Consider the following 21,999-nt stretch of genomic DNA (forward strand, 5'->3'; position numbering starts at 1 on the left):
AACGAGGCATTTTATCTCCCTGAAGTCAGCAGGTCCCTGCTGGTCTTGAAGGTGTTTTAACACTTTGCTATCCCAATTTTTTTGTGGTTTGAGCCCTCCAAAAAACTCAGCCAAGAGGGACCCAGCTGGACTCTTGTCCTTTGCCTGAATTGCTCTGCTCAGCTCTTGGCTGCAGAACCCTGGAATGGTTTGGGTGGGAAGGGACCTTAAATCCCATCCAGTTCCAATCCCTCCATGGCAGGGACACCTCCCCCTGTCCCAGTGTCCAGCCTGGCCTGGGACACTGCAGGGATGCAGGGGCAGCCCCAGCTGCTCTGGCAGTTCCAGCCCAGGCAGGAATTGCTTCCCAATATCCCATCCATCCCTGCCCTTGATGCCTCAGGTTTGAGCTTTTCTATTTTTCAGTTCTGTGCTGCTTTGGTGTGTGGGTCTGAGCTTCATGTTATGGGATGGTGAGCTCTGTGCACAGAGCAGGGAGACAAAACAATTCCTGCTCCAGCTGGGCACCAAGGACAAATGAGCCAAATCTCAGCCAGGAGCACAAACCCCGTGGGCTGCAGAGAGAAAAACAAGCAGGGTGGGACTGCAGGGGCTGAAGCTGGGATGGGACAATGAACTGCAAGGTGCAAATGGAGCAGAGCTGATCCCAGGGAGAGACCCCGGCAGCGCTCGGGGATTTTGGGGCCATTTTGGTTCATCTTGGGTGCAGCCCTGGCTGGGCTCTGGTGCTGCCCCAGGTGCATCCATGCAGGAGATCCTCTGAATGAATCCCTGCTTTATTCTGGGACTCTGCCCAGCCCCTGTCCTAGCTCAGCCTTCTCAAGGTATCACCCTCTGGCAGTGGGAGCCATTCCCCGTGTCCTGTCCCTTGTCCCCAGTCCCTCTGCAGCTCTCCTGGAGCCCCTTCAGGACCTGCCAGGGGCTCTGAGCTCTCCCAGCTCTTTGCAGCAGCTTTGCTAAGTCTGAGTACATTTGCAGCTCTATCCAAGGTATAAACAGGAATTAATTAGCAGCTGATCACCCCTGGTTTGCTCTGGACCTGACAGACCCCATTTCACTCTGGTGAGGGTGGCAGAGCTCCCTGTCCTTGCTCAAGGCCATTCCCACCTGGAAACCCAAGAGACCAGGCAGGGACCTCATTCCTTCATCAAACACCACCCCAAGCTCGCTGAGGACTTGCTGGGGTTTGGAGCAGTGTTGGGAAGGATGAAAGTTTGACAAGAAGGTCTCACAGATGTGTGTGCTTAGCCAAAAGATTTTTGAATGTGGAGTCTGATGAAGGAATAGAGATGGAAGCAAGTTTTGATGTAGAAGAAAAGAATTGCTGAGCCAGTCTCACTGGATAACCAAGGAGGCAAAGGGTGTGTGAGTTAGAAGGGGTTTTATGGCTTAGAGCAAAGGATAAACCCACCCCAAACAAGAAGATGTTTTTACCAAGCAGGAAGAGAGCACAGGCAAACAAGGCAGCAATGGTGCAAATAGAAAAAAGGTCTCAGAATTTTCCACTGTGAGAAAACTGAAAAACAACTTCTGGCTTAAACTGCAATGTACTGACTTTAGTGATTGGAGAACAGTGACATGAATATGGTAATGAGAGCAGTTATGATGGGCTATAGGTAATAGTTAAGGTATGGATTGGTTCTGCTGTATCAAGATGGTCAGAAAAGAAAAGTATAGAATGCAATGGAACCTAAAGAAAAGTAAATAATGCAATATAACCAAAAGAAAAGTATAGAATGCAATGTAACCAAAAGAAAAGTATAGAATGCAATGTAACCAAAAGAAGAGTATAGAATGCATTGTAACCTAAACCAAAGTGTCTCCAGACCTGCCTGCAGCTGGAGCTGACAGCTGTGGGCACAGCTCTGTCACCCATGACCCTGGACTGCTGTGACACCTTGGATGTAATAAACTGCATTTTGGAGAGCCCCTGGAGTCCTGCATCTCTCATTTCAGCTCTTACAGAGCAGCCAAACCTGTGCTCAGGTTTGGAGAGATTCAGAGATTCCCAGTGTTTGTGGAGAGCATCCCAGAGCAGCAACAGGCTGAGCTGTGGGATGGACAAAAAGATCTGTGCACACCAGCCATGCCAAGCAGATAAAATGCCCAAAAAAGAGCTTTTCCCTCTTTCCCTCTGCTCCTCCTCAGAACCAACAAGATCTGAGTGACTTTGTCCAGCAGCTCCCAGGTCAGGTTGACTCCTGCCCCCAGGGCAAGGCCATCCATGGGGGCACAGCAAGCTGGGGATGATCCCACAAAGGAGGTTCACAGCACCTGGGAAGGGCAGCTGGCCAAGGATTTGTGCTCTTCCAGAAGAGCCCCAACTGCTCAGGCAGTGGGAAAGAAGAAATATTGGAAAATAAGGCTATTGATGAAGCTTAAATAAAAAGCTGGCATTTGGATTAAGTCATATTGAAGCAGCAGATATTCACCAAATAATCAAAGCACTCAAGGTTTACCTTGTTAATTTAATGGCAGATGGTTTGCATTTGGTGGAAATGTGCAGCTTTTTCTGCTTTAGACAGAAATTTACTTTTGTTGCAATAACAAAGCCACAGCATTCACCAAGTCCTCCTCTGCCCCAGGGCAGGCCCGTGTTGACCATCTTTAATCTTTCAAATAAGGTTTTCTATTAATATCTCTTTAACAAAAAAATTTCTCCACGAGCAATCAATACAGTAAGATGTGCTACAAGTTCAGTGACAGGGAAAAAAATAATCAGCTGCAGCTTGAGAGAAACAGAGCCCCATTTAGAGCTGAATTCAGTTCATTAGGGGGTTAAACACAAAGCTCAGCACGGCTGGGTGGCCTGGCTGTGAAATGAAAGGCAGCAATTTCCCCTCCACACTGATTTCCATCTGTGCTGAAACCCCTCTGGAGGGGCCTGAAAGTGACTTTAAGTGACAGCTCGGTGTGGCAGGAAAGGGAGCAGGGTCCATTTCCGAGCCATCATTGCTGGGTGCCTCAGGATGCTCCTCTCAGCCATCAGAGCCCACTCCAGGCTCAGGAAGCAAAGGAGAGGCTGATGATCCTGCCATGAGTAAAACAGGGTTACCCATTGTTTAAAGGTTCAGAGTTCCAAGCTGAGCGGTTGCTGGCAGAGCTCTCTGTCAGTTCCATGCTGTAATCACCTGTTCAGAGTTGGCCCTCACTCCCCATTGCTGAGAATTCCCTTTCTGTCAGTGCCACCCTGCCTGCTGCCAGAGGATGGATGGCCCTTCAGCACAGTGACAGGAGGGGACATCGGAGCCAGCGTGCCACGGGAAAGCCACCCCACCACACCTACCCAAAAAGACCCCAAAACAAGGAGCCAGCCCAGAACCAAGAGATCAAAGTGATGTCTGGAGGTGAGGAACAGAGCCCAGAGCCTGCAGAGACCCCTTTTACCTCTCACCCTAACCTAAAGACCTTGGCTGGCCAGAGGACCCTGAAGGTCAAACTGCAAAATTGGGAATCCCTGGTGCTCTGGGGAGGACAGAACCCCAGCTCTGCCTTCCAGAGGACAGAGCTGCCCTTTCCTCCTCCTCCCTGCCACTCCTGGGAGCAGTGGGGTGAGCCCAGACCCATCGGTTCTCCCCACCTGAGCTGATCACTTTTAGTAAAGGCATTAAAAGGGGGAAGGATCTCCTGCCCTGTTTATTTCAATCCTCCCGGGGCAGAGGGGCCCAGGATGCTCTAATGGCCCTCAGCAAGCTCTGAGAAGCATTTTGGGACCTGTGCCTGGAAAATGAGATGCAAATGCTCAGTGTTATTGTTAATAAAGCCAGGCAGTGGCAGACAAATGCAGGATTTTGGTAAAAAGCTGTAGAAAAACTCATTTTTTTCCTCTCCTGCTTTGGATGGAAGCTCCCCCAGATTGGGACTGTGGGGAAGTGCTGCCCATCTGCAGAGGGAAAGGGGAAAACCTCTTCCACACCCACATGGAATTTGGGAATTGGAGGAGAAAATACCTGCTGTGGGCATGGGATACAGCAGTGAAGAGGCTGAATGGCCTCAGGGTGTGCTCCTGCAGAGATCTGCTCTCTGGGGAGAGGGCAGTGACAGGACAGGAGGTCCCTCCTCAGACCAATGGCTGATTTTCCAGTTAGAACTGGAAAGGCATTAAAATGCTGCTATGGCTCATCAAGGATGACCCACGCAAGGCTCACGCAGAGAAGGTGAGCACGACACCCTGAGCAAATAAAGATTCTCCACGCAGAGAAGGTGAGCATGGCACACTAAACAAATAAAGATTCCTCCATGCAGAGAAGGTGAACATGGCACACTGAGCAAATAAAGATTCCTCCACACAAAGGGGGCTGAGGGAAGGGCAATGAGCTGTGACAGCCATGGACACACGGTAAAAATGCAAAAAGTTTAATTCCAATGAACCTTCTGGAAGAGAAAGACTGGAAGAGGTTTTAGAGTGACTTCTATGAGCCAGAGAGAAGCTGGAGAAGAGGATCCGTGTTTGATAAAGGGGATCCATGTTTGATTGAGGATCCATGTTTGATAAGAGGATCTGTGTTTGATAAGAAGAGGATCCATGTTTAATAAGAAGATCCATGTTTGACAACAGGATCCATGTTTGATAAGAAAAGGATCCATGTTTGTTAACAGGATCCATGTTTGATAAGGGGATCCATGTTTGATAAGAGGATCTGTGTTTGATAAGGGCATCCATGTTTGATAGGAGGATCCATGTTTGATAACAGGATCCATGTTTGATAGGAGGATCCATGTTTGATAACAGGATCCATGTTTGATAGGAGGATCCATGTTTGATAAGAGGATCCATGTTTGATAATAGGATCCATGTTTGATAGGAGGATCCATGTTTGATAAGAGAATCCATGTTTGTTAACAGGATCCATGTTTGATAAGGGGATCCATGTTTGATAAAAGGATCTGTGTTTGATAAGGGGATCCACATTTGGTAGGAGGATCCATGTTTGATAAGAGGATCTGTGTTTGAGAAGAGGATCCATGTTTGATAGGAGGATCCATGTTTGATAACAGCATCTGTGTTTGATAATAGGATCCATGTTTGATAACAGGATCCATGTTTGATAACAGGATCCCTGTTTACCCCTGAAAGAATTTCCTGCCCTGGTTGCTGACACAGAAACCAAGACAGAAGGAAGGATAAATCAGAGAAACTGCAGCTGCTGTTCCCATGAGCCCCTTGTTTGTCTCTCTGACCAATGAGTAAAGTGTAAATGGATCAGTTGTGTAAGAATGTACAAAAAGCAGCAGGCTGGAATAAAAACAGTTTGGAGCCTTTGGAAATGGAGTGTGCTGCTTTGCATTGTCTCTGTCTCAACTACAACAAAAGACAATCCTGATTTAGCTGAGCTGGAGGAGCTCAGGGCCTGCAGGGGCTCCAGGAGAGCTGCAGAGGGACTGGGGACAAGGCCTGCAGGGACAGCACCCAGGGAATGGCTCCCACTGCCAGAGGGCAGCCATGGATGGGATCTTGGCAATGAGGAATTCCTGCCTGGGCTGGGATTGCCAGAGCAGCTGGGGCTGCCCCTGCATCCCTGCAGTGTCCCAGGCCAGGCTGGACACTGGGGCTGGAGCAGCCTGGGACAGGGGGAGGTGTCCCTGCCATGGAGGGATTGGAACTGGATGGGATTTAAGGTCCCTTCCCACCCAAACCATTCCAAAACAATTCCAGACTCCAAATTTAAGCCTGTCAGTCATTCCCTGGTGATCACAGCAATCTGAAGTCACGAGGTGCCAAGAATTTAAAGGGCAGCTCCAACTCCAGAAGCCAACAGCTCATCTTTCATCCTCCTCCCTGCAAACAAGCAATGGTCTTAAAAATGTTAAAAATCTTTAAAAAGATTATCCCAGCTCCTTCATGGCTCACAATAATTCCTTCTCTAAAATATTCAGGGAAGCTCAGGAGGCTGAAGCTCCACAAAGGAAAAGGATGAGGTTGTGTTCTGTCTGCAGCACAGAAGATGAGGAGGGGAAACCCAGCTTCCATTTTCCTATAAAACCCCTTTAAAAAGTGCCTCAATTCCCTCAGCAAATTCACCTTCTCCGGCAACTTTAATCCTTAAATGGTTATTGTTAAAAAGGAGTTTGTGTTCCCTCAAAAGACAAGAGCAGAGGGAAATGGCTTTGTCATATCTGACTGGTTTGGGAAATAAAAAATCCAATTCTGAAGGGGAGCAGATAAGGGCAGAGCCATGGAAGAGCCATCAGCTGAGCAAACACCAAATAATGAACAGAGCAGAGACTGCCCAGACAGATAAAACTGCCCAGCAGCAAGGCTGGGTTCAAAGGAGGGATAATTGTGGCACATCCACAGCCAAAGATTATGGAATTGTTATCTCTGGGAAGGGGCCTTTGGCAGCCTCACCCCAAAGTCACTATGGGGTTTCCCAAAATCAGACCTGCCCAGCTCCACCTTGTGCTTTCTGGATGTTCAGAGCTGGGCCTGAGGGAATTTATTATTTATAACTTTATAAAATCATATTTATAATATTTAATTATATTTAATAACATTTATATTATATTATATTATATTATATTATATTATATTATATTATATTATATTATATTATATTATATTATACATTTATTTCTATATAAAATATAAATTCTAACTTATCATAATATATTATAATAAATATATAAATTATATAAATATAACATATAATTTATATATTTTATAAAATATAGAGTATTTTATAATTAAATAGAAAATACATAATATGAAATATAATATATTAACATAGAATATGAAATATATGAAATATTATAAAATATAAATATATTAATATATAAATATAAAAATATGGATCTATAATAATAAAATATGAATATATAAAAAAATCTTTCTTATTTGTTTGCATCCAAGGAAGCTTTGCTGCAAAAATTGCTGCCTTCCCCCAGGGCCACCACCTCCACGTGGGCTTGTTGGGATTAGGGAATTTCTGGCATTGCCCCAAAAATTCAGGTCCTGATCACTCCCGGAACACTTGGGTGCTGCCCTGAGTGGGAGCAGGACTGAATCTCAACTTGTTGGGGCAGAAAAGAGAAACAATCAAAGGATGAAAATTTCATTTATAGGCAGGAGGTGGGGACAGCCTCTGCCATTTCCCAGCCCTGTGTCCCAGACTGCCAGGCAGGATGGATTCCATCACCATCTGTATGGCAGGTGTCCTGTGTCATGTGGGCAGTTTTTCCTTATCTCTTCCACAATCACTGCCCCCTCTGGGCAGACCCCTGCTGATAACAGGGATGGAATGTCCCTGCAGGGCTGATAAGAGCTGCAGCATCCCATGGGAGATGTGAGCCCAGGGGGAGGAGCCAAGCATTCCTGCCTGGATATAATCTGGAGATTCTGGAACCCCAGCACGGCTTCCCACTGCATTCCCAGAGGAGCAGCAGCTGCCTCTGCCCCTGGATCTTCAGAGGATTCTTCCCCCTTCTCCAGGATCCCTGCTCCAGCAGAACCACCCCTGGCCCTGCAGGAGGGCTGAGCCACAATTCCAATGGCCCTGCTGCCAGCACCCTGACCCACAGGGTGTCAGGCTGTGTTCTGACCCTGTCAGTGTTGGTTTGGTTTGCTGCATTGTTTATTTTATCCTTTTATTTTCTCCCCTATTAAAGAACTGTTATTCCCTGCTCCCATATTTTTTCCTGAGAGCCCCTAATTTAAATTTTATAGCAATTCAGAGAGGTGGGGAGGGTTTGAATTCTCCATTTCAGGGGAGGCTCCTGCCTTCCTTAGCAGGCACCTGGCTTTTCAAACCAAGACACCCTGCTCCTTCTTCCCTGGTTCCAGACACTCCTGGCATTTGTGCACAGACATTTTAGGATGAAGTTATTACAAAGGAAGATGAATTTTTATTGTCAGGAGGACGCTGCCAAGTGAAATATTACATTTGTGCTTTTATGTTTATTCACCACCGTGTGGAACGTCCTCTCTGAGGCCTGAAAGTCATGCTCATGCCCTTTAATAGCTGGAAAATATTGATTTATTAAAAAACCTGAGTTTCAACCAGACCTCAAATTATAAATGATGTTTTATTTTAACAGCTCTGACTGTTAGAACATAAATCCTCAGCCCCAAGAACTCTCCTGGTGACTAAATAAATATTTGGCTACTGAACTTTGATAGCATTTCCCACTGGGTTTTGTTTAATTTTGTTATTTGTTTAATAACAAAAAAAGCCAGAACAGAGCAAGTGTTGTCACCCAGGGATGGAGAAGTCAAAGTCTGGGTTACAGGAATATTAAAGCTACCTGGAGTAATTTGGGGGTTTAATTGTATAACCTTAATTATCCTTCTGGATCCAAAGGGTCTGATGATGGAAAGCTGAGTGAGGAGTTTAAAGTCCTGCTCGAGAGCAGAGGTAGAAGCCACAGGAAGGATTTCAGTCACCCAGAGAGGCTCTGCTGCCAAGAATGATTTCATGGACATAAAACACTGTGACTTTGTTCAGCACCAGCAAATTCCCCTCGTGAAATTCCCAGAAAAAACGTCTGAGCTGATTTTCAACTCCCAGCTCCGGGGCACCTTCCCTCAGGATTCTGCTCTAAATTTCCGAACAAAACTGCAGAAATTCCCTGTATTCTCACACATCCCCCTGAGTCCTGGGCTCCCCTCGAGCTGAGTGGGTTTTTTATTCCCTGCTTTTCCTTTTCCAGCTCCTCAGCTGTCCCCTTGCACCCCCTGAGACAGCAGGGGATGCTCAGGATTTTTAAAACACTCAGGATTTAATGCCAGGGGTGCTGGGCAGGAGGAAGAGCTCAAAGCAAGACAAAGGCTGTTGGAAGTTTGAAATTTGCTGGGAATCTGGGACTGTCTGTGCTGCCAGGCTCTGACCCCCAGAGAACACTGCCCTGACGTGAGGCCCTGGAGAAGCTTCCAGAATGGAATGATGGAGCTGGGGTTGTGGGTGTGCAGTTTGAACAGAAGTGTGTGACACCACAGGCTGGGAAACTCAGAGTTTGACCTTCAGAGGAAAACTCCCCCCTTGTGCAGGATCCTGCTGCAGCAGAGCCACAGCTGGCACTGCAGGAGGGCTGAGCCCCCCTGGGATGGGGCTGTGCCCCCACCCTGACACACAGGGGACAGCGACTGCTCTGCTCACTCTGACACTGGGCTGGTTTCTTGTTTGTACTATTGCATTGTATTTCTAATTTTCCCTAGTAAAGAATTTTCCTATTCCCTTATCTTTTCCTAGAAAGAACTATTCCCATTCCCATGTATTTTCCTAGTAAAGATCTGTTATTCCTGCTCCTATATCTTTGCCTGAGAGCCCCTTCATTTCAAAATTACACTAATTCAGAGGGAGGGGGTTTGCATTCTACATTTCAGAGGAGGCTCCTGCCCTCCTTAGCACACACCTGGTTTTCCAAACCAGGACACAAATGATGCCCCTGGAGCCCTCCCAGTGCCCCCACAGCCCCCAGAGGAACAAACAGACGAAGCTGCTTCACATTCTGCTCCCCTCCGACACAAACCCGCTTGGGGAGCAGGAACAAAAGCTGCTCAAACCCCAAACTCCTGCTGTCCCACTGCCCAGGCAGAGGTTTTCCCTGGGGGTTACTCACTCTGGGCTGCTGAGAGGCTGGAGAAAGCCGCCTTGGTGCGAGCTGCCAGCCACTCCAGGCTCTCGTGCAGGTTGGCCAAGGCTTTGAGGTCGCTGACGTCCCGCAGGATCTCCTGCTGAGGGATCAGTTTGTCTCCCAAATTCCCGATCAGCACTTCGGATTCTTTGCCAAAAGCAGCCCTGAAATGGAAAGCAAAGCCCCCCCCAAGGAATGTGGATCAGTTTGTCTCCCAAGTTATTAACCAAAACTTGGGATTTTTTGCCAAAAGCAGCCCTGAAATGGAAAGCAAAGCAAAGCCCCTCTGAGGAATGTGGGATCAGGGACAGCAGGAGAATCTTTTCTGTTAGGAATCTTGGAAGTGAAGTGTCACATTCATATTTTCTGAAAAATCCTCTTTGCCCAGGATTTTCCCCTGGGAAGCTGAGAAGCCTCAGAGAAAAAGGAAAACAATATTATCTGATTGCTTCTCCTGTGTTTTGCTGCTTTGGAATGTGGTTGGAGATTGTTTATCCAACAGGTGATTGTTTCATTGGCTTCATGTGAATTGTTTTAATTAATGACCAATCACCATCAGCTGTGTTGGACTCTGAGGAGTCAGTCACCAGTTTTCATTATTATCTTTGTAACCTCTGTCTGAATCCTTTCATTATTCTTTAGTATAGTTTAGTATAGCATTCTTTAATATAATATATAACATAAAATAATAAATCAGCCTTCTGGGAGCAGGGAGTCAGATTCATCATTCCTCCTCCGTCCTGGCCACCCAGCAAATACCACAGTGAAGAGTGTGTTTTCATATGAGAAATAAAATATTGGTTAATTTTGTGTTGTAAAATTGCATATAGATATGAAAGGTAATGCTATATGGTATTATTACTAATATTTTTTAAACCAATTTTTAATGTTTTTTAGTAATATGAGTTGAATCCAAGCTCTTTTCCCACTGCTTTTCCCTCTCCAAGGCAGAGCTGGGAACATCTTTGGGGTTTATCAGCAGCACCTCTGCCTGGGGAATGAGCTGTGGGATCTCAGAGATGAGGGCAGCCTGTTTCACACCCACCCCAGAGCTCCAAAAACCAACTCCAGCAGCAGAGGCTGGGCTTTGCTTCCCTGGGAGGAAATCCAGTTGGTTTTGTTCTTACTGCTTTTTTTTCTTTTAGTTTTTAATAAAAAACTTTTAATAACATTTTCTTTCTTTAACTAAAAATCTTTTAATAAAATTTTCTTTGTAACCTTTTAAATGTTTTAAACCTACTTTACCTTTTCTCCTAATCTCACAATGTGAAGAAGTACATTAATAATTAACCAACACTAAAGCCCACCTCACTCTAGAATATTAGCTAGAATTTTCTAACTAATCTTCAACACATGAGTTAGAAAATTTTAAAACTGAAAAAATCTTGAATTAGCAAACCAAAACCACTGCACCCACCAAGCTCTGAGCTCCTCTAAAATGCCCCAGCAGGTCCCTCTGGCTGCCCAATCCCACTGGAATAATAATAATAATTCCTAATAAATGGGAATAATTCCCAATGAATGGGAAATTCTGCTGGTGCCTTCTGACATCTCCTCGCTTGGGAGGCAGCGAGGGGTTAAGACAACAAAACCAATCTCTGTCCACAGGCTGAGGATTGGCTTTTGCAAAGATTTATTTTTTTGTTTGGCTTCTTTTTAGTTGAACAAATGAGTTACAGGAAAGCTGGGGAGGGAAGGAAAGCTGGGCATGGATCTCTTCTGCTGCCACAGGACAAAACCTGATGGTAAACTTCCAGGATTTGTTTAATTTTCCAATATTCATGAAGGGATGCTGCTGACTGGTTCCACGTCCAAAAAAGAACATTTTCCCAAATTTCATCAGGCTTGAACCTTCTTTTTCAGGAAGGGATGTGTAGTCCTGCCCTGCTAGCCAAGAATGAGGGCCCATGAACACCAAATATTGAAATTTTAAACACCACAGAGGTTAAATGATCATGAAATGAACTCTCATTCTCTGCTAACCAAGGATTCCACAGGACCTGCTTCCCTCTGCAGTGTCCAGGCAGAATTATTCTCAATTCATCAGCAGTGCCAAGAGGAAGAAGCAGCAGCAGCAGCAGTGAAGAAATCATGTTCCTTTGTATTAGGAGAAAAGGCTGGGAAAAGGCTGCTTAAATGGGAAGAGGATGACAAAAAATTGGACAAGCAATTAATTTTATTTTGAAGCTTTTCAGGAGGGATCTATTCAACCACCACCCACCCATCCTGGAGGAAGTTTCTAAGCCATCAGTTGGCTAAATCTGGCCCAGACCAATTATTATGATTTAAATGAATGCCACAGGAGCATTCACATGGCACTGGGAGGAACTGGGGCTTAGCAGATGATGCTCTGTGCAAACAGATTCTGAGAAAAGATCTTTGTCCTGAAGCCTGGGCTGAAAAAAGCCCCAGCACAGGAGCTTTACCCAGGAAATTCAGTGTGGATGACTTAAAGGCTTTTCCCAGAGGCTTGCCATTGGAGCTCCTCTGATCCACTGCCACAAAATACTTCAGTTAATGGCCAGGAGAACGGAATGAATTCAATAAAATGCACATTGGGATGAAAATGTCACCTCTGTCAGCATCAGGCTGAGCTCAGCCTTCTGTTTTTGCCTGGCCAGGAATTTCCACTCAGCCAGCAGAGCCCACTGGAGCTTTGCTATCCCAAAATGATGGATCAGGAACCCCATGGAGAGCCAGGAGGGGCTTCCCAGGTGAGGAAATGAAGGATAAAAGTGAAAGCAGGTGAGGACTCAATCCATGGAATTCAACTCAGGCTCTGCAGCCTCCCCCTGCTCCCCTGGGGATGTTTTAAATCCCTGCCCAAGCTGAAAACCCTTCTGTGACCCCACAAATCCCATCCTCTCCAGGCTGCATCCTCCCTGTCACGGGGCTTCCAGGCAGGGAAGGAGGAAAATGACAATCTGGGCAAATTAGACTTGTTATTTTCAACAGCTTCTCCTCCTCCTCCTCCTCCTCCAGTTTTACAGCCAAGTGCCAATCAAGGAAGTGATGAATAGGGATGGGAATGTGCAGCCTTTGGAATCTCACAGGAGCTGAGCCATTCCCAGCATGCAGGGAAAGGGGATCTGCCTCCTTCCAGGCTTACATGGCATGAAACATCCCACCCAGGTAGGAACAACCTGGTTTGGGCACCCAGAGTTGTCTCCAAAAGAATTCCTGCTGGAAATATTGGAATTTTTCATTTGTTCCCCTGAGTTAGTTCCTGGAGTTGGGATGGAGGGGAAATCCAGCAGGTTGTGGCTCAAATGAAAGATTCCTTTGACAGCACAGATTTTGGGAATCCCTGCCCAGTACAACCAGCTGGTTTTTAGGTCAGAAAATGCTGCTCCCTTCACCACGTGGGTGACCAGAGCAGCACCAACCAGAAGGACGAGGATTTGCCTGGATTCAAACCAATCCTTTCCTTCCCCAAGCCCAGGCACTTCCCTGAGCTGGATCCCAAAGACAGCTCCCAAATGGCTTTGTCAGAAGAGCAGAGTGAGCAGAAATTGCGGCAGGAATAGGTTGGATACGGGGAAGATTTCTTCCCCCAAAAGGCTGCCCAGGGCAGGGGTGCAGTCCCCATCCCTGGAGGGATTTAAAGCCATGTGGATGTGGCACCTGGGGACAGGGTCAGTGGCAGGGCTGGGAATGGTTGGACTGGATGATCTCCAAAGCCTTTCCCATTTCCCAAACGATTCCATGATTCTCCCGTGGACCCGACAGCCGTGAAGACGCCGTGAATCCGTTCCTGCTTTTTGCTGCTGCTCTCCTTGAAGCAACTGCCCCCCTTTACCCGACTTCCCACATTTCTTACCTTATGAAATCCTCCTCCTCCTCCCTCTTGGGCCTCAGCTGCTTGGGCTGAGCCATGTTGCTCCAGTTGGGCAGGGATTTCAGGAGCCGGCTGATATCGTCGTCCTTGGCCCAGGAGGCGCTGATCACCAGCTTCTCATCCGACTGCACGATGCTCCTGCAGGGAGAGCAGCCACAGGCACCTCAGGGGGGAGCAGATCCTGCTTTTAGGGACGCCTGCACTTCATTCTGTGCCATTCCTTACATTCCACATCACACACGTGGGGACTGGGCACTGAGGAAAGGATCCACACAGGGAGGGGACAGGGTAGGACATTCCCCATAGCACACACTCCTGATGGACTTGGAGACATCTTCTAAGGGGAAAAAGGGCCATCTTCCTAAATTCTGCAACCTTGGGAGTTCAGTTTGGCATCCTGCTGGAGCTCCAGGCCCTGGAATGTGCTGGAAGCTCTCCCTGGAGCCTTCCCTTCTCCAGGGGAGCATTCCCAGCTCTCCCAGCCTGACATTGGATCCATCTCCTCTCCAAGACATTCATGGCCCCAGGGGCTTCACCTGGAATCTCAGGAAACCATGAAGGGTCTCCCTTCCCTTCTCCTCTCTTTTCTCTCCCCATTTTCCATCAAAATCCCTGGGGATGGATTCTGAGTGTCCCAAATCCCAGAGTCCCAGAGCAGTTTGGGTGGGAAGGGAGCTCAAAGCTCATTCCAGGGACACCTCCCCTATCCCAGGGTGCTCCAATCCTTCCTTGGACACTGCAGGGATGCAGGGGCAGCCCCAGCTGCTCTGGCAATCCCAGCCCAGCCAGGAATTCCTCATTGCCAAGATCCCATCCATGCCTGCCCTCTGGCAGTGGGAGCCATTCCCTGGCTGCTGTCCCTGCAGGCCTTGTTCCCAGTCCCTCTGCAGCTCTCCTGGAGCCCCTGCAGGCCCTGGAATGTGCTGGAAGCTCTCCCTGGATCCCTCCCTTCTCCAGGGGAGCATTCCCAGCTCTCCCAGCCTGGCTCCAGGATGGAATGGACTGAGCCAACAGAGACACCCCCACACCCCAGCACCCCCTGACATGGACCTGCCAGAGCCATCCCAGCCCCACTCTCCCAGATCCAGGCTGGAATTCTGGGGCAGAGACGAGGTGTCAGCAGCATTCAGGGGCTGATTTGGGGAATAAATAGAAATAAAAACAACAACACCCCGAGCATCTGCGTTTTGCAAAGGAAAACAGCGAGAAAGGCACCGAGACGGGAGCCAGCTCCGATCCATCCTGAAGGGAACAGCTCATTTCTCATCCCACCCTCTCCCCATCCTCCAGGAAAACAAGCTCAGCTCAGGAACCACACAAGATTTGTGAAAAGGAATTTGTCACATGCGCTTACAAACAAATTTTCCTTCTCTCTGAGTTTCACGTTCAATCTGTCACACACAAAAGGCTGAGTTTTGTTTCCAGCCACACAAGACCTCAACATTCCTGTTTGGCCTTCTGCTGCTGGGAGGGAGGTGATGTTTTTCCACTCAGGGGGAAAAAAATAATTTAAAAAAGGTCTATTATTTTTCACCCTGGTGAAAAGCGAGGGGGTAAAAGAGCTCCACCAGCAGCTCTGCCATCTGAGATGGAAAAAGGGGGTTTGATGATATCTGGGCATTGCTGTGCCAAGGCAAGACAACTGTTCCAGAGAACACATCAGCCAGGGCTTTGTCCTCTGCACATTTAAATGACTGCAGTAATACCCTCCTTCCCTTGGGAGTCTATTTCACACTTGAACAAATCCAACTCTTGGATAAAGAAACTCCTGATGCCGAGCTGGTGTTTTATTTCCCTCAATTTCATCCCATTACTCCCCGTGATTTCCCCTCTCAGCTCAGCTCTCTCCACGTCCCCTGTTTGCTCTCTTCAATTATTTCCAGCCTTATCGTGGCCCCTCAGACAGCCACAACTCCAGGGCATCTTTGGGAGGGTCCTGATGGAGTCACACAGAGCCACTCTCTGGTTATGATCCTTATGATCCTCCAAATCCCAGCTGTTTGTGGAGTCAGTGCTGGGGAGGACGTTGCGATGCTCTGACAAGCTGCAAACTCAGCCTGGTGTCCTTCTTTTCCAGGGTCAGAGTTTTCCAAGATCCTAATCCACAATTCCTTCTTTCCTCACATTCTGGTGGTGCCCATGAGTTACACAGAGCCACTCTCTGTTTTATGATCCTTATTGTCCTCAAAATCCCAACTGTTGGTGGAATCAATTGTCAATATCCTCAAAATCCCAACTGTTGGTGGAATCAATTGTCAATATCCTCAAAATCCCAACTGTTGGTGGAATCAATTGTCAATATCCTCAAAATCCCAACTGTTGGTGGAGTTGGTGCTGGGAGGAGATGGGGGAGGATGTTGGGATGCTCTGACAAGCTGCAAACTCAGCCTGCTGTCCTTCTTTTCCAGGGTCAGAGTTTTCCAAGAGCCTAATCCAGGATTCCTGCTTTCCTCACCTTTTGGTGGTGCCCATGAGTCCATGGAATCCTGGAATGATTTAGGTGGGAAGGGACCTTAAAGCCCATCCCTTAAAGCCCATCCCTCCCACCTCCCACTGTCCCAGGCTGCTCCAGCCCTGTCCAGCCTGGCCTTGGACATCCCAGGGATCCAGGGGACTCCTCTCTGGACAAGATCCATGGATCCACTGAAATCAGCGAGCTCCAAAGTAATCCAGGGAACAGCCCCAGCACTGATCCCTTGGAATTACACCCCTGCTCCTTCCCAGGGCTCCAAAACCTCCTGATTTTTACTGGTGGTGGTTTCACCCCAACCATTTTTACTGGTGTTGGTTTTACCCCTCTCATCCAGAAGATGCTGAAGAGGGTGGAACATCCCCAATCTCTGCTTTTCCCACCTCCTTTTCCCCACATTTCCTTCCCAGCTTCTCAGCCAGGGTTTCCCCTCTGTACCTTCAATCAGTGTCCATCCAATTTGTGTCCTTGAGTGAACTATCCCAGGACAGGGTGACATCTTTTAGTCCAGCTCAGAACTCCTCCTTCCCCAATCCCAAACTGCTCCATGATTTTCCTGCTGCTGCCATAGGGAACTGACCTTGGCTGGGTCCAGGTGTCCACCGAGCTGCTCCATCCTCCTCAGAGGACAGAGGGTGGAAAAAGGATGGAAAAAACCCCTTTTATTGTGGAGCAGGCACCATTAAATATGGAATATCAGTCTGGGACAGCTATCCTGGACATGTCTTTCCCAAAATCTTCCCCATTCCCAGCCTGCTGAGGGGCAGACAGCCCAAAATCCTGGTGTGTGTCACACCTTCCCAGGTACCAATCCTGCACTCTGAAGAACCATTTCTCTGATGGGAAATAACATGGGAATACCCCTGGGCACAGCTGTGAGCCTTGGCTTTCCAGCTGGAAACATCTGGAAGCCACAGGGGCTAACTGGGCTCCTCTGCCTTGTGCCAGCTGGGTTTTTGGATGGTTTTTCTCTCTTCCCACAGCCAAGGTGATGTTTTGTGCTGCCAAGGGTTAAAAAGCAGCAGGGCCAGGCACCCACAGCCTGAGGGAACACCCCTGCCCCCAAAAAAAGAGCCAAAAAGGCAACTTAAACCCCAAAAGTTCATGGAGGGAGGGGAAGATGCCACTAAGAAGCAGCAAAATGAGTGGTAAAAGTGTTTCCCAGAGAATCAAAAATTCCTGCTTGGCTGCCCCATTTTGCTCTTTCTCAATAAAAAAGGGGCCTAGATTTATTTTGCCTGGCTGGAAAGCAGGAGGGGTTTCTTTTCTTCACCATTTTGAGTGATCCAAGCCCAGTTATTTCCCATTTTCCCCCCAAATTTAGCTGAGAGAGTTCAGCCAAAGGAGGTTGGTCACCAGAAGCTGCTTCCAGAGAGGGAGCTGAGCACCTCCAAAGGATTTAATCACCTTTTTAACTCTCTGAACCACATTTTGGTGATGCCCATCTCTTTTTAAGCCTAAAAAGACTCATTTGGGTGAGGGATTCCTTTACTCAGAACCTTCAGAGAGGTTCAGAAATGAACAAGATGAGGATGAAGAAGAAGGGGATGGACACACAAGACAGAGCTTAGAGTGGACAACAAAATGAAAACATGCAACTTCAACGTGGACATGAATAACACTGGCAAATTTATGGAGAAAAACATGAAAAGAGATTAATTTTTGCATTTGAGGCAGCAATTTTTGTCAGAGAAGAGCGTTGGCAGAGGATTAAAAAGAAGGGCTCACGTTCAACTGTGAACTGGGCAGGTTTCTCCTTTCAGTATCTCCAAAAATCCCACAAAGATGGTTTTATACTCAGGTTTTTAACATCAAATGGTTTTTAACTCTGGAGTTGAGCTGCTCTCCTGGGAATCTGCTGGAGACGGGGGTTGGACACGACTGGGAAGCGCTGCCAGCACGGCAGGAGGTTTGGGGGCTTCATCTCCCATTTTATTTGCATTTTCAGCCCCAGCTCCTCGTCAATTAGTCAGAAATCAGAGCTGACGTTTGTAAACAGTTTGGTTGGCAAACTGGAACTGGAGTTTTGGGCAGAAATGAGATTTGCAGGAGGCGCCTCACCTACGCTCAACTTCCAACATTCGTCATCAGTGAACACACGAGAGCTGCTATTTATAGGAGTGTCCAATCCCATCCAGCCCCCTTAGGGTTGATGTTTTTCTTTTTAAATCCCTGGAAAACACGAGCCAAACGGAGCTCAGCCATGAACAATCTCAGCTGTGCATTTCCCAGTGCTGACGTCCTTCCCGAGCTGTTCCCGCAGAGAATTCCGGATCAAATCCTGCCTGGAGGAGCCTCCCTTTGGATGCTTTTCCCCCACATTTGCTCACATTCCCCCTGAAGGAACAAATCCCACAAAAACACCTCTCTGCCTTCCCAAATTCTCACTCCTTGCCATCCCAAGAGCAGCTTTGCTGGATGGGATCGACTCCCAGCTCCCAGGAGTTCATCCTGATTTTAAGGAGCTGTAAATAATCCTGACTCCAGCACCTTCTGGGGGCTCCTGCTGCTCACAGTGACCCCCAGATGTGTCACACAGTCTCTTTTCCCAGCCCAGCAGCCAGAGAAGGGGTCAGGATTCTTCTGTTCTCCTTCTCAAGGTTGTTTATTGTACCTTATCTATGAAATTCTGTCCCTGGCCTGCTGAGGTCTGTCCAGCAGGACAGACAGAGGCACACTGCCCATCCTTGTAGTGGTTTTATCTTTTTATACTAAGAACTACATGTACATTATTTACAATAACTTCCCAACACCTATCACCTGTGGTAGACACTGAGCTTCTGCCTTAAACCAATCCAGAAGTGCCAGCATCACCCAGAAGATGGATGTCAGGAAGAAGAAGGACAAAGGACAATCTCGGGGCTCCTGCTGCTCACAGTGACCCCCAGATGTGTCACACAGTCTCTTTTCCCAGCCCAGCAGCCAAAGAAGGAGTCAGAGCTCTTCTGTTCTCGGTCTCAAGGTTGTTTATTGTTTCCCATCTATAAAATTCTTTCTCCTCACCTGCCAAGGTCTGTTCAGCAGGACAGACAGAGGCACAGTGGCTGCCCTTGCAGTGGTTTTATCTTTTATACTAAAAGCTACATGTACATTATTTACCATCACTTCCCAACCCCTATCACCTGTGTTAGACACTGAGCTTCTGCCCTAAACCAATCCCAAAGTGCCAGCATCACCCAGGAGATGGAGGCCAAGAAGAAGGAGAAAGGCTGGACACACCCAGATTCCTCTATCTTGCCCTCTGAACCCCCATTCTAAAAACCCCAAAAATCTATTTTTTCACCCTGTGACAAACTAACTATCATTCTACTCAAACTTTCGTGGCTTGCAGATCCTCATATAAGGTTGGTAATTTTTTCCATGGGTCAAAATCAAAGGCACAGGGGTCCTGGGCTCTGTGCCAGGGTCTCTGAGCCCCCTGGCAGGGATTCAGGCAATCCAGGGCAGCCAGAGGGATGTCCTGAATTCCACCCCCCCAATCCAAGAGCAGGATTTCCCCATGGCAGCAGCCCAGGGACAGCCCTGGAGCAGAGGGCAGGGCTGTGTGGAGCCCGGATCCCTGCAGAGGGCACAACATCCCCGCGGATGGAGGCGGGAGGGCCGGGAGCCGCTCTGCTCCCCTGCGCTCCCGGGATGGATCCGGGTTTCTATTTCAGTCCTTTGCCAGCAGCAAAACCAGAACGTTTCCTGTTTTTTCCTCTCGCTGCAATCAGGAGATGGCCAAATTAGCGTTGTCCTAATTAGCCCTCAGCAGGTGCCAAAGCCAGGAATGGCAAAGGAAGGAAGGAAGGACCGGCAAGTTGGAGCCAAACAAATCAAATCCATTGTCTGGCTGCAGGCAGGGAAGTTTTGGGTGAAAAAAGGAGTATTTTGGACAATGCAGTTCCCGATTTAGGGGTGTGTTCAGGCAAAGTTCAGCCTCTGCTCACTGCTATTGTCAATAATAATAATGATGATGATGATGATGATGAGCCTGTTTGCTGGATGAAGTTTTTCCTGAATAAAATCAGTCAATGGGAAGTAATTTCTTGGTCAGGAAGCACAAGGGCTTTTTCAGGCTCAGTAGCCATGGAGGGGGTGATGTAGAGCAGCTATTCCAGCCCACATTCCTGCAGCATCTTGTAGTGGTTTGTAATGGAATTATTTATCCCCACAGGATGAGGCATGACCCTGGTTTTCCTGTCCAGGAGGGCCATTTTATAGAAGGATAACTGGGATGTCCTTTGAAGTTATTTATTGATATTCACCCAGGAAATCAACGATAAAATCTGATAAATCGAGTACCTGAAGGGTTTAACCCAAACAGGTCCATGGCTGGTGGGATTGTGGTGCTTTGATCTTCCATGCTTTGGTTGGGGAATGTCAGGGATGGATCAGCCCTAAATGCCAGTGGGACAAGGACAGAGCATTTGGTGACTCCCTGTCAGCTTACAGAATTGTCCTGGGAAACTTTCACCAAACCCAGTGATCCCTGTGGTTACTGATTCCTAAAGTCACTGAATTATTTAGGTTGGAAAAGACCTCTAGGATGGAATCCAACCATTCCCAGCGCTGCCAAGGCCACCCATGTCCCCAGGTGTCACAACCACAGGTTTTTGAATCCCCCTCAAGGGACAGGGACTCCACCCCTGGGCAGCCCTGGGCACCTCCTTCCAATGCCTGACCAACGTTTCAGGGAAGAAACTTTTCCTAATTTCCAATCTCTCCAAATCTCCCCTGGTGCAATTTAGGGCCATTTCCTCTCATCCTGAAATTCCTAAATTGCCATGAGACCAGAATACCCAAATCTCAATGGAATTAATTCAAATAAAATAGTTTATGTTCAAATGTCCAAATGAAGAATCTGAATTACTTTACCAGAGTGCAGAAGGCATTAATTTTTCAGCCATTAATTTTTAAAGAAGACACATTACACTCTTAGTGACCAATTTGAGGTCACCTTTTAGCATGGAATGATGGAATGGTTTGGGTGGGAAGGGACCTGAATGATCATCCAGTGCCACCCCTGCCATGGCAGGGCCACCTCCCCCTGTCCCAGTGTCCAGCCCCAGTGCCCAGCCTGGCCTGGGACACTGCAGGGATGCAGGGGCAGCCCCAGCTGCTCTGGCAATCCCAGCCCAGGCAGGAATTCCTCATTGCCAAGATCCCATCCATGGCTGCCCTCTGGCAGTGGGAGCCATTCCCTGGCTGCTGTCCCTGCAGGCCTTGTCCCCAGTCCCTCTGCAGCTCTCCTGGAGCCCCTGCAGGCCCTGCAAGGTCTCATCCTGCCTGCCTAATGGAAGAACTGCAGTAATTTCTAAGCTCATGACCCCAAACCACTCTGTGCTGTGGATAAATCCACTGGGAAACCACAACTCCCCATAATTCCACTGAGCATTATTCCAGCTTTTTTATCCCTAGAAGGAAACACCCTTGACCACCCTGGCAGAGACAATTCAAGAAGCAACTCCTGACCTCTCCTGGCAGATCAGCTTGTTAGGTTGGAAGTGGGGCTGTGTGTTCTGTCCCCATCTGTCAGAGCTGGGGCAGTTCTCTCTGTCCATGGGGCAGTTTTCTCTCTCTCTCCCACAGCCCATCCTCCCTCCAGCAGATCTCTGCTGTCCATGGCCACTGAGTGTCCCTGCAGGGCTGATCCAATTCCACCATCCCATGGGGAGATGCTGCGCCCAGGGCAGGAGCCAAGCATTCCTACCTGGATACAATCTGCCCTGGAACAGCACAGCAGCCTCTGCCCCCTGCATTCCCAGAGGAGCAGCTTTCTCCTGCCCTGCATTCCCAGAGGGAGAGCAGGCCCATCTCCAGCAGCCCTGCAGCTGCAGAGGAAAACTCCCCCCTTGTGCAGGATCCTGCTGCAGCAGAGCCACAGCTGGCACTGCAGGAGGGCTGAGCCCCCCTGGGATGGGGCTGTGCCCCCACCCTGGCACACAGGGGACAGGGACTGCTCTGCTCACTCTGACACTGGGCTGGTTTCTTGTTTGTACTATTGCATTTGTATTTTAATTTTCCTAGTAAAGAATTTTCCTATTTCTATATATTTCCCTAGTAAAGATCTGTTATTCCTGCTCCCATATCTTTGCCTGAGAGCCCCTTCCTTTCAAAATTACACTAATTCAGAGGGAGG

At 48.0% G+C, this 21,999-nt stretch overlaps 1 protein-coding gene across 1 annotated transcript in view; it reads right to left on the bottom strand.

Annotated features, from left to right (window-relative positions):
* Nucleotides 1-21,999, bottom strand: part of EXOC4 (exocyst complex component 4) — a 354,271-nt gene that overhangs the window by 40,753 nt on the left and 291,519 nt on the right. The window contains exons 13-14 of the mRNA XM_084205380.1: nt 13,391-13,546; nt 9,556-9,734 (exon numbers count right to left, since the gene is read on the bottom strand). Coding sequence (XP_084061506.1) covers nt 9,556-9,734; nt 13,391-13,546 — 335 coding nt within the window. The remainder of the gene's footprint in view (nt 1-9,555; nt 9,735-13,390; nt 13,547-21,999) is intronic.

The sequence above is a fragment of the Fringilla coelebs genome (genome assembly GCF_963513975.1).
Source record: "Fringilla coelebs genome assembly, chromosome: 5".
Classification (NCBI taxonomy): domain Eukaryota; kingdom Metazoa; phylum Chordata; class Aves; order Passeriformes; family Fringillidae; genus Fringilla; species Fringilla coelebs.